At 45.1% G+C, this 12,248-nt stretch overlaps 1 protein-coding gene across 1 annotated transcript in view; it reads left to right on the top strand.

The window, feature by feature from the left end:
- The window catches only part of plb1 (phospholipase B1), a 207,006-nt gene that overhangs the window by 133,363 nt on the left and 61,395 nt on the right, over positions 1-12,248 (top strand). Inside the window, exons 39-41 of the mRNA XM_085997907.1 lie at positions 3,557-3,638; positions 11,346-11,450; positions 11,857-11,952. Of these exons, the coding sequence (XP_085854033.1) occupies positions 3,557-3,638; positions 11,346-11,450; positions 11,857-11,952 (283 nt within the window). The remainder of the gene's footprint in view (positions 1-3,556; positions 3,639-11,345; positions 11,451-11,856; positions 11,953-12,248) is intronic.

The following is a 12,248-nucleotide window of genomic DNA, read 5'->3' as shown; positions in this document are numbered from 1 at the left end:
CCTAAAGGACATCAGTGAACCAGTTGGCTTTTAGTAACAATCCAGGGCTTCGTGGTCAGTTCTTTATTTCCAGACTTTCTTTAAACTGAACCCAAATTCTCAAACTGCCATGGCGGAGATCAGAATTTACATTCGCTGGATTATTGGTGCAGGCCTCTGGATTACTAGTCCAGTAACATAAGCACTATGCTACCGGATGAATATCTAATTAAGACTGGATTTAAGGTTATAGTGATATGTAACGACTAGAGAATGCTATGGTTCCTGGCACTAGGAGTCATCTGCGGACTGCCACTGTTCAGTGCTGTGTAACATGGGCTATGATCTTGGACCAATATCCTTGAGTTCTCATTCAACTAGGCATGGGGGAATGTAATAGCATTTTCTCTACTTGGAAGATCTAGACACAAAAGGCATCAAGGGGTATGGGGAGAGAGTGGGACTATGGTATTGAGATAGAGGATCAGCCATGATCATATTGAACGGCGGAGCAGGCTCGAAGGGCCGAATGGCCTACTCCTGCTCCTATTTTTCTATGCTTTTTTTCTATTACCCATCCAACTCTTCTTTTATAGGGTTCCACTCCACTTTCCATGTACTCCAGCTACATGGAAACTGGAGTTTTACATGGGTGTTGCACCAATAACTACGTTAAACCGGTTTAAATGGACAGTTATTGAGAGACCCAAATAACTTACATGGTAAAATATACAAGAGGCAAACCGAAACCACGGACACTCGCAAATTACAAACTACGGGCAGCCTCCAATGCGCCAAGCCCTTTTACAGCTTAAAATACGGGACGCACAGCTCTGCGTGAGGTAGCAGTGGGCTTTGTGAAAGAAACGGCTTGTGTGGAAAGGCGAGCTCTTTAGCCAGCATGCATAGGGGCAGAGAAACCTGCCCTGTCTCTGAAGTTGAACGCTTGCACAGCTCTAGCCCAGGGATAGAGCGGTTTCTCTGCTGCTATGGATGCTGGGTAAAGAACCCCCCATTCTACTGAAAATTTGACAATACACACAATGACCATTTTGAAAATAAGGACACCTGAAAAAATGAAAAAGGACAGCTGATGCCAGTCCCTAAGGTGCCTGTAATTTACAGGTTGCACTGTATTCTAATGACTATGCAAATGAGCTGATCTTGTGCAACTGCCTCACCAGACCACCAGTGGGCGCAACTCATTGTTGATTGGTGTAACAGCGGTGAAACACACTGGCCCAGAAATTCGGGTCGGGGGCTTCCCGCGGGTGCAAGCCTCCGACCTGCGCTTACCTAGCGCGCCGGCCGTTGTGCTGTGGGCCCACGTGGGATTCCGATCCTGGGCCTCCTCCAACTGCTGGCACGCAGTGCTTGCGTATCCCAGGGGCACAGTTAGTTCGAAACGTCCCCTGGGATCACGTGAGCCATGGAGAGCCAATGGTAGCAGGGAATGCTTCATTCATAAATTTCACAGGAAGAGCTGTCAAACCTATAAATACTATAAGCCCCAAAACATCAATAAAACTTCAAATAAATTTTTTTAAAACATCACATTTTTAAAATAACTATAAATTACATGAAATAACTATTTGAAACAATAATTTAAAATTTTGAAAAAATTAATTACATTTTCTAATGGGGCTAAAAAATAAACTTACCCTTCTTTAACATATTTAAAAATAATAAACCTGTGGAAAAAATGTTTTAATTTTAATTAATTCACCACTTACCTTGTTAAAAGCAGGCCTTGCGCCTGCTTTTTAAATGTGTAACTTCTGGAGACTTACCCCACCGGAGAAACCTGCAAAAAAAACGTAAGTTCGATGCGCACGCGCTGCCTCTCCCGCGCACGCGTTCCACCTGTCAACACCTTCTTTCAAGGGAACGGAAGTTCCGGTTTCCCGCGCATGCGCAGTGCATGCACGAAACCGGCACTTTCGTTGGGCCTACGCGTGAGTACCCAGCGCGTACTCACGCGTGGGGACCCGAATTTCTGGGCCAATGTGTGGAATTTAGGGAATTTCTGAATTGTTATATTCAGCACATATGGGGTTAACTCCCAAAATTACACACAGCATTTTTTAAAATCTTAACAGTAACCCTGGAGCCATTCTAGATACAATAGTGGTTAGAAATGTTCATTAGTTATCAAACATCCTGTGCTGTTGTGAGAAGGCGGCTCCCTAAACACGTAGACAATTGGGAGCCTGCATCAAAAGGTAGACTGTCATCTCAGCGTAGTATCTCTGATTGGCAGCCACTTCCAGGAGAAAAGGGTACGCCATAGGTTGACTGGAGCTATTTGTCATTGACAGCTGATTGGCAGAGCCCCCATTTCAGATGCTGAAGGCGGGCGGTGGGGGCGCGCAGTTCACAGAAGGCCAGACATGTAGCCGTAGAGTTGTCTATAAAAATCCTCCGCCATCTCCTCCAATTCTGGCCTCATGTGCATCCCCAGTTTTCATCGCTCCACCATTGGTGGCCGTGCCTTCAGCTGCCTGGGCCCTAGGCTCTGGAATTCCCTCCCTAAGCTTCTCTGCCCCTTTCTACCTCGCACTCCTCCTTTATGATGCTCCTTAAAACCTACCTCTGGCCAGGCTTTTGGTCACCTGCCCTAATATCTCCTTATTTGGCTCAGTATCAAATTTTGTTTGATAATCGCTCCTGTGAAGCATCTTGGAATGTTTTACTACGTTAAAGGTGCTGTATAAATGTGAGTTGTTGTTGTTGTCTATGCTTTCACCGCCAACAGGAACTCTTTTACTTTAAAGTCTGAACCAGCTTAGCTTTGAAGAGTTAAACCACAGAAGGTGATCTTCTATCATAGAGCTCCTGTTAAAGAGAAAACTAGTTGCACTATAATTGTTTTTACAATCTCTGGAGAATGTATTCTCACTGGCAAACTGTCCATTCGTGTATGTTCTGTAAGGAAACCAGATATTGGGTTGAAGCCTGCGCCTTGCCTCAGTAAGGTGCTTATTCAGTCCGCCTTCTGTCAAGGGAGGAGAAATCACTTCATAGAATCATAGAATGATACAGCACAGAAGGAGGCCATTCAGCCCATTGTGCCTGTGCTGGCTCATTGGTAGCACTATCCAACTAGTCCCACTCCCCTGTTCTTTCCCCATAGCCCTGTAAATTTTTTCCCTTCAAGTATTTATCCAATTCTCTTTTGAAAGTTACTGTTGAATCTGCTTCCACCACCCTATTAGGCAGTGCATCCCAGATCATTATAACTCGCTGCATAAAAAAAGGTTTCCTTATGTCGCCTTTGGTTCTATTGCCAATCACCTTAAATCTGTGTCTTCTGGTTACCGACCCTTCTGCCGATGGGAACAGTTTCTCCTTACTTGGTGTCATGTAGTATATTTCAGTAGCCAGTATCCAGACTAAGGATACTCTGTTACGATCCCTGGATAATGCTGTCATTTTGGGTTGAAAAAAGGCACACTTCAGATCATAGGGGATGATAGGCCTGCTTACAGGAGTGGCCAGTGACGCTGAACCCGAGGGAATATGGGGCATAAAAAACCCAAAAGCTGTGACAAATAGGTTTTCTGCTGTTTCTTTACAGAATGATGTGTTACTGTGTCGTGAAGCCCAATGAAAACTCCTCAGAATTACAGATGATGACCGAAGCAAACCATGCCTTTCAGGTATCTCACACCGCTGCTAAGGGCTGTTCCTTTTGTTTTGGTGATGCAGCATCCCTGCCATATTAGTTGAACACGTCTTCATAGAGTCAGTAGGAGTCATCCGGCGCTCCCAGAAAATCTTGGGCATCCCCGTGTGAGATTTCTCAAGATGTACAACTTGCAATGGCTGCTCCCCACTGTGAGCCCCGGGTTATAGGATCACACCTAGTCTGGGAAATTCCTGGGAGCGGATCACCAGCGTTACATCCCCGGATACCCCATTGATGCCGCACTGCCAGCGGGAGCAACTGTGAGGACTTTCCTGGCCCTGAAGTGTAGAAAGAGACGTGCTATTGTATTAGGAAGCCATTGGGAGGCTCAGTCATCTCACTATGTGAAATCTCAGCTGTAGAGTCCATACTTTGACCACCTCAGCAACTTCAGCACACATCACACACTGGTGACACACAAACTTTAGCCATCCGGTGTTATTTTTTTAAAATCTTGGCTTTCATTAAAAAAGTTTAAAAACACACTCTGTGATGGACAAGCAACCATTAAACCTGCAAGATATTTTACAATGGTGTCACTGTCCCTTTAAGCAGGTGCTAACTTGACAAAAAAAAAAAATCTCTTAATACTTTATGACGAGGAAATAGAAACCGAGAAGGCACCAAAAGAAGTTGGGCCCTGGTTTGTGAAGAGCATTATATAAATGTAAAATGTTTCCGGTGTTAGTGCTGGTGCCAGTGATTAAGAAACTTCAACGTGGCACTTCTCACACTGATGCACTATACATAAGACAACTAGTGGTGCAATACTGGGATAATTTGAGTGTGATGCAAATATTGCTCCATTTCCCTTTGTTGTTGGAGTTGGCATTGGGTTAGTGTTGGGGCTGGTGTTGGTGTTACAACAACAACATCTTGAATTTATATTGCGCCTTTAATGTAGTAAAAAGTCCCAAGGCACTCCACAGGAGTGTTATAAGACAAAAAATTTGACACCGAGTCACATAAGGAGAAATTAGGGCAGGTGACCAAAAGCTTAATCAAAGTGGTAGGTTTTAAGGAGCGTCTTAAAGGAGGAAAGAGCGGTAGAGAGGCAGAGAGGTTTAGGCAGGGAATTCCAGAGCTTAGGGCCTAGGCAACAGAAGGCACGGCTACCAATGGTTGAGTGATTATAATCAGGGATGCTCAAGAGGGCAGAAGCGCAGATATCTCAGGGGGTTGTGGGGCTGAAGGAGATTACAGAGATAGGGAGGGGCGAGTCCATGGAGGGATTTGAAAACAAGGATGAGATTTTTGAAATCGAGGCGTTGCTTAACCGGGAGCCAATGTAGGTCAGTGAACACAGGGGTGATGGGCGAACGGGGCTTGGTGTGAGTTAGGACACGGGCAGCAGAGTTTTGGATGACCTCAAGTTTACGTAGGGTAGAATGTGGGAGGTCAGCCAGGAGTGCGTTGGAATAGTCAAGTCTAGAGGTAACAAAGGCATGGATGAGGGTTTCAGCAGCAGATGAGCTGAGGTAAGGGCAGAGACGGGCGATGTTACGGAGGTACTGTTGGGCTGGTGTTGAGGCTGGTGCTGGTGTTGTGCTAAATAATAATGGGATTACACAGGATATACAGCACGGAAACAGGCCATTCAGCCCAACCAGTCCATGCCGGCATTTATGCTTCACCTGAGTCTCCTCCCATCTTTCCTCATCTAACTCTATCAGCATAACCCTCTATTCCCTTGTCCAGCCTCCCCTTAAATGCATCCATATTATTCGCTTCAACCACTCCCTGTGGTAGCGAGTTCCACATTCTCACCACTCTCTGTGTAAGGAAGTTTCTTCTGAATTCTTTATTTGATCTCTTAGTGAGGGCGTGGGTTGAGCAAAGGGGGCTCAAATCTTTAGTTTTGCTCTTCCCCACAAGTGGAAACACTCTCTCTGGGCTGGATTTTGACACTGGAGGCGTGTAGGAGGCAGGACTACAACTTTCGGGGTTGTAGTCCCGCCTCCATCGAGTTGTGGCCAACCCACGTGATTTTGACTTGATTGACCTTGTTAAGCCCGCCCAGCGGGCTCAGCAGGCCAATTAAGGGCCACCCGGCAACAGGTGACGTCACAGACTGACATTTCATCTGTCAAGAGCTTTTGACAGATTAGCGTTTCACAGCTGTTTGAAGCTGTCAAACACTGACAATCTGTACTCCAAGTTAATTCCTTCCTCTCAGGCTGATTTAGAGATCTCCCCAGAACAGAAAGCTGAATGCTGCATCTTTTGACAGCTCGCGGCCATTCTGCTTTCTGTGCCGGTGAGATGAGGGACTCCCAAGACCTGAAGGAAGGAAGGCTGTAAAGGTAAGTAAAGGTTAGTTAAACTTCTTTAAACACTTTACACACACCAAACACACTTACCTTTGCACTCATGCACCCACCACTCACCTGAACACCGACATCTCGACCCCTCCAAGCCCTTCAGAGCGACGGTCTGCCTTGCTAACTTGGCGTGGTTTGGGGCCGTCAGGAATCCCACACTTCAGCAATAAAAATAGGGATTAGAAACATAGAAACATAGAAGATAGGAGCAGGAGTAGGCCATTCGGCCCTTCGAGCCTGCTCCGCCATTCAATGAGATCATGGCTGATCATCCAAATTCAGTACCCTGTCCCTGCCTTTTCCCCATATCCCTTGATCCCTTTAGCCTCAAGAAATATATCCAACTCTTTCTTGAATATATTTAATGAACTAGCCTCCACCGCCCTCTGTGGCAGAGAATTCCACAGGTTCACCACTCTCTGGGTGAAGAAATTCCTCCTCATTTCAGTCCTAAATGGCTTACCCCTTATCCTTAGACTATGACCCCTGGTTCTGGACTCCCCGGCCATCAGAAACATCCTTCCTGCATCTAGTCTGTCCAGACCTGACAGAATTTTATAGATTTCAATGAGATCCCCTCTCAATCTTCTAAACTCCAGTGAGTATAAGCCCAATCGACACAATCTCTCCTCATACGTCATTCCTGCCATCCCAGGTATCAGCCTGGTGAATCTTCGCTGCACTCCCTCCATGGCAAGAACGTCCTTCCTCAGGTAAGGTGACCAAAACGGCACACAATACTCAAGGTGCGGTCTCACCAAGGCCCTGTACAACTGCAGCAAGACATCCTTGTTCTTGTACTCGAACCCTCTTGCTACGAAGGCCAACATACCATTTGCCTTCTTAACCGCCTGCTGCACCTGCATGCTTACCTTCAGCGACTGGTGCACAAGAACACCCAGGTCTCTTTGCACTTCCCCTTCTCCCAATCTATTGCCATTCAAATAATAATCTGCCTTCCTGTTTTTGCCACCAAAGTGGATAACCTCACATTTATCCACATTATAGTGCATTTGCCATGTTTCTGCCCAATCACCCAACCTGTCCAAATCGTACTGGAGTTTCATGACATCCTCCTCACAGCTTAACCTCCCACCCAGCTTTGTGTCGTCTGCAAATTTGGAGATACTGTATTATATCCCCTTCCTGCCTCAGGGAGGCTAAAAACTGCCTGTTAACTACCTGTTAACAGGCAGTTAATTGGCATTAATCCCCTTCCTGCCTCGGGGAGGCGAGTCCCAGCACAGATCAGGTATCCGCTTCCCTTGAAACTGGCATGGAGGCGGGTTGGGGGCGGGATGGGTTCGTGCTCCCAGATTTTGAGATTTTAACCCCTCACACGCCTCCAATCCCACCTCCACAGCCCAATGAAAATCCTGCCCTCTGTGTCTAATCTATAAAAACCTTTCATAATTTTAAAGACTTCTATTAGGTCACCCCTCAGCCTTCTATTTTGAAGAGAAAAGAGAATCAGCCTGTTCATCCTTTCCTGATATGTATAACCTTGCATTTCTGATATCATCCTTGTAAATCTTCTCTGCACCCTCTCCAGTGCCTCTATATTCTTTTTATAATATGGCGACCAGAATTGTACGCAGTACTCCAAGTGTGGTCTAACCAAGGTTCAATACAAGTTTAGCATAGCTTCCCTATTTTTCAATTCTATCCCTCTAGAAATAAACACTAGTGCTTGGTTTGCTTTTTTAATGGCCTTATTAACCTGTATTGCTACTTTTAGTGATTTGTGTATTTGCACGCCAAGATCCTTTGCTCCTCGACCCCATTTAGATTCTTATATTCCAAGTAATACGTGACCTCCCTATCTTACTTATCAAAATGTAACACCGCACATTTATCTGTGTTGAAATTAATTTGCCAATTATATGTCCATTCTTCAAGTTTATTAATGTCTTCTTGTAATATGTTGCAGCCCTCCTCAGTATTGACTATGCCCCCCAATTTGGTGTCATCTGCAAATTTAGTTGGTGCTGGTGTTGTGCTGGCATTGGGCTGGTGTTGGCGCTGGCAGTGGTGTTGGTGCTGGCATTACATAAGAACATAAGAAATAGGAGCAGGAATAGGCCACTTGGCCCCTCGAGCCTGCTCTGCCATGCAATAAGATCATGGCTGATCTTGGGCTCAAAGCCACTTCCCAGCCCGCTCCTCATAACCCTTCACTCCCTTATCTTGCAAAAATTTGTCTATCTCCACCGTAAATGTATTTAATGACCCAGCCTCCACAGTTCTCTGCGGCAGAGAATTCCACAGATATACGACCCTCTGAGAGAAGAAATTCCTCCTCATCTCAGTTCTAAAAGGGTGACCCTTTATTCTAAAACTGTGCCCCCGCGTTCTAGAACATCCTCTCTGCATCTACCTTGTCGTGCCTCCTCAGTATCTTATATGTTTCAATAAGATCAACTCTCATTCTTCTAAATTCCAATGAGTATAGGCCCAGCCTGCTCAACCTTTTCTCATAAGTCAACCCCCTCATCTCTGGAATTAACCTAGTGAATCATCTCTGAACTGCCGCCAATGCAAGTATATCCTTCCTTAAATAAGGAGACTAAAACTGTACGCAGTACTCAAGGTGTGGTCTCACCAATACCCTGTACAGTTGTAGCAAGACTTCCCTGCTTTTATACTCAAACCACTTTGAAATAAAGGCCAACATTCCATTTGCCTTTTTGATTACTTGCTGTACCTGCATGCTAACTTTTTGTGTTTCATGCACAAGGACCCCCAGGCCCCTCTGAACTGTAGCATTTTGTAATCTCTCTCCATTTAAATAATAATTTTGCTTTTTTATTTTTCCTGCCAAAGTGGATAACCTCGCACTTTCCCACATTATACTCCATCTGCCAAATGTTTGCCCACTCACCTAGCCTGTTTATATCCCTTTGCAGGTTCTTTGAGTCCTCTGCACAACTTGCTTTCCCACCCATCTTTGTATCATCTGCAAACTTGGCTACATTACACTCGGTTCCTTCATCCAAGTCATTAATATAGATTGTAAATAGTTGAGGCTCCAGCACCGATCCCTGTGGTACCCCACTAGTTACCGTTTGCCAACCGGAAAATGACCCATTTATCCCGACTCTCTGCTTTCTGTTAGTTAGCCAATTCTCTATCCATGCTAATATATTACCCCTATTCCGTGAGCACTTATCTTATGCAGTAGCCTTTTATGTGGCACCTTATCGAATGCCTTCTGGAAATCTAAATATACCACATTCACTGGTTCACTTTTGTCCACCCTGCTTGTTACCTCCTCAAAGAACTCCAGCAAGTTTGTTAAATATGATTTTCCTTTCATAAAACCATGCTGACTCTGCTTGACTACATTATGATTTTCCAAATGCCCTGCTACTTCTTCCTTAATGAAGGACTCCAGCATTTTCCCAACAACAGATGTTAGGCTAACTGGTCTATAGATTCCTGCTTTTTGTCTCCCTCCTTTCCTAAATAGGGGTGTTACTTTTGTGGTTTTTCAATCTGCTGGGACCTCTCCAGAGTCCAGGGAATTTTGGTATATTGCAACCAATGCATCCACTATCTCTGCAGCCACTTCTTTTATGACCCGTGGATGCAGGCCATCTGGTCCAGGGGACTTGTTGCCTTTTAGTCCCATTATTTTACCAAGTATTATTTCCTTAGTGATAGTGATTGTCTTTAGTTCTCCCCTCCCTGTAGCCCCTTGATTATCCATTATTGGGATGTTGTTAGTGTCTTCTACCGTGAAGACAAATACAAAATATTTGTTCAGAATCTCTGCCATTTTCCCGTTCCCCATTATTAATTCCCCAGTCTCATCCTCTAAGGGACCAATGTTTACTTTAGCTACCCTCTTCCTTTTTATATACCTGTAGAAGCTCTTACTATCTGTTTTAATGTTTCTTGCCAGTTTACTCTCATAATTCATCTTCTCTCTCTTTATTTTTTTAGTCATCCTTTGCTGGTTTAAATTTTTTTCCCAATCCTCTGGTCTCCCACCAATCTTGGCAACATTGTATGCCTTCGTTTTCAATTTGATACCATCCTTTACTTCCTTAGTTAGCCACGGATGGTGCTCCCTTCTCTTAAAATCTTTCTTTTACACTGGAATATATTTTTGTTGAGAGTTATGAAATATCTCCTTAAATGTCCGCCGCTGCATTTCAACTGTCTTACCCTTTAATTTATTTTTCCAGTCCACTTTAGCCAGTTCTGCCCTCATGCCACTGTAATTGCCTTTGTTTACGATCAGGACACTGGTTTGAGATACAACTTTCTCACCCTCCAACTGAATTTGAAATTCAACCATGCTATGATCACTCTTTCCTAGAGGATCCTTTACTATGAGATCATTTATTAATTCTGTCTCATTACATAGTACCAGATCCAAGATAGCCTGCTCCCTGGTTGGTTCCATTACATACTGTTCTAGGAACCCATCCCGGATGCACTCTATGAACTCCTCCTCAAGGCTACCATGGCCAATTTAATTTATCCAATCAGTATGGAGATTAAAATCATCCCGCTGTTTTAGTAGCTCCGAACTCTCGTTCTCTCCTGGGCTCCCGCTGTTTCACTAGCTCTGAATTCTTGCTCTCTCCTGGGCTCCCGCTGTTTTAGTAGCTCCGAACTCTCGCTCTCTCCTAGGCTCCCGCTGTTTTAGTAGCTCCGAACTCTCGCTCTCTCCTGGGCTCCCACTGTTTTAGTAGCTCTGAACTCTCGCTCTCCTAGGCTCCCGCTGTTTTAGTAGCTCCGAACGCTCGCTCTCCTGGGCTCCCGCTGTTTTAGTAGCTCCGAACTCTCGCTCTCCTGGGCTCCCGCTGTTTTAGTAGCTCCGAACTCTCGCTCTCCTGGGCTCCCGCTGTTTTAGTAGCTCCGAACTCTCGCTCTCTCCTGGGCTCCTACTGTTTTAGTAGCTCCGAACTCATTGGGCTGGTGTTGGCACTGGCAGTGGTGTTGAATCCCAGCCTCCACTGACACTAGTATTTTGAGCCTCCTTTGCTCAACCCACGTCTTCACTCAGTGAAACAAATTGCATCACCGTGAAGTAACATAATTTTCTGTTAGCTTCAGGCATCATTCAAATGTGGCTTTTAATAAAGGATACATAAGTGATAATATTCAAAATGTTATTAGGGCTGGGATTTCATTTTGAGAAATGTTTTATGTGAACATACAACCAGGGGAGGGGAGATTTCCTCTCTTTGCGATTTGCAGCAAAATTGTAAATGTGTTCTTTTTACTCACATTTATAATTTCACAACAAATAGTGAACAGAACAAATCACCCTCATAGGATTAGTTTACTCAATATGTAACTGGCATTTATTCATATATTTCTCTTTCCTCTCCCCCCCCCCCCAGCGCAGTATTCAGCAGCTTGTTGAATTGGGCAGGTACGATACTCGAAAAGATTTCACTGTCGTGTTACAGCCTTTCCTTCGCCGTATGGTGATCCCAACTTTAGAAGTAAGTGATAATATTTTCTGGTCTATTTATTGCAGAATACTATAACCCCTCTACTGCCACCTGATTTGCCTGCTCCACTGTTGCCTCACAGCGCCAGGGACCTGGGTTCAAATCCGGCCTCGGGTGACTGTCTGTGTGGAGTTTGCACATTCTCCCCGTGTTTGCGTGGGTTTCCTCCGGGTGCTCCAGTTTCCTCCCACAGTCCAAAGATGTGCGGGTTAGGATGATTGGCTATGATAAATTGACCCTTAGTGTTAGGGGAATTAAATACCTGGGGTTACGGGGATAGGGTGGGATATGTGTCGGTGCAGGCTCGATGGGCCGAAATGGCCTCTATCTGCACTGTGGGGTTTCTGTGATTTCTGTGATCGTACACTTCTGATATACCTTTCCTGTTGAAATTCAGAATGGACATCCGGATGCCTCATTCTTTGCCCCAGACTGCTTCCATTTAAGCAGGAAGTTCCACACGCAGATGTCAAAAGCTCTCTGGAATAACATGGTAAGTGTATTCGCTGACCTATATTGGGCCCTGGTCCGGCAATGCCTCAATTTTTCAAATCCCTCCATGGCATCCCCCCTCCTTATCTCTGTAACCTCCTCCAGCCCTACAACCCTCCGTGCTTTCAGCTGCCGAGGCCCTAAGCTTCGGAATTCCCTCCCTAAACCTCTCTGCCTCTCTACATTTCTCTCCTTCTTTAAGCTGCTCCTTAAAATCTATCTCTTTGACCACTTTTGGTCACCTGTCCTAATATCACCATCCTGCCTTGGAAATATATCACCGTTCCTTCATCATCG

The sequence above is a fragment of the Somniosus microcephalus genome, chromosome 9, assembly GCF_052327205.1.
Source record: "Somniosus microcephalus isolate GS21.2 chromosome 9, FLI_Smic_1.0, whole genome shotgun sequence".
Taxonomy (NCBI): Eukaryota; Metazoa; Chordata; class Chondrichthyes; order Squaliformes; family Somniosidae; genus Somniosus; species Somniosus microcephalus.
The sequence above is the reverse complement of the archived record's forward strand: the minus strand, read 5'-3'. Positions and strand labels throughout refer to the sequence as shown.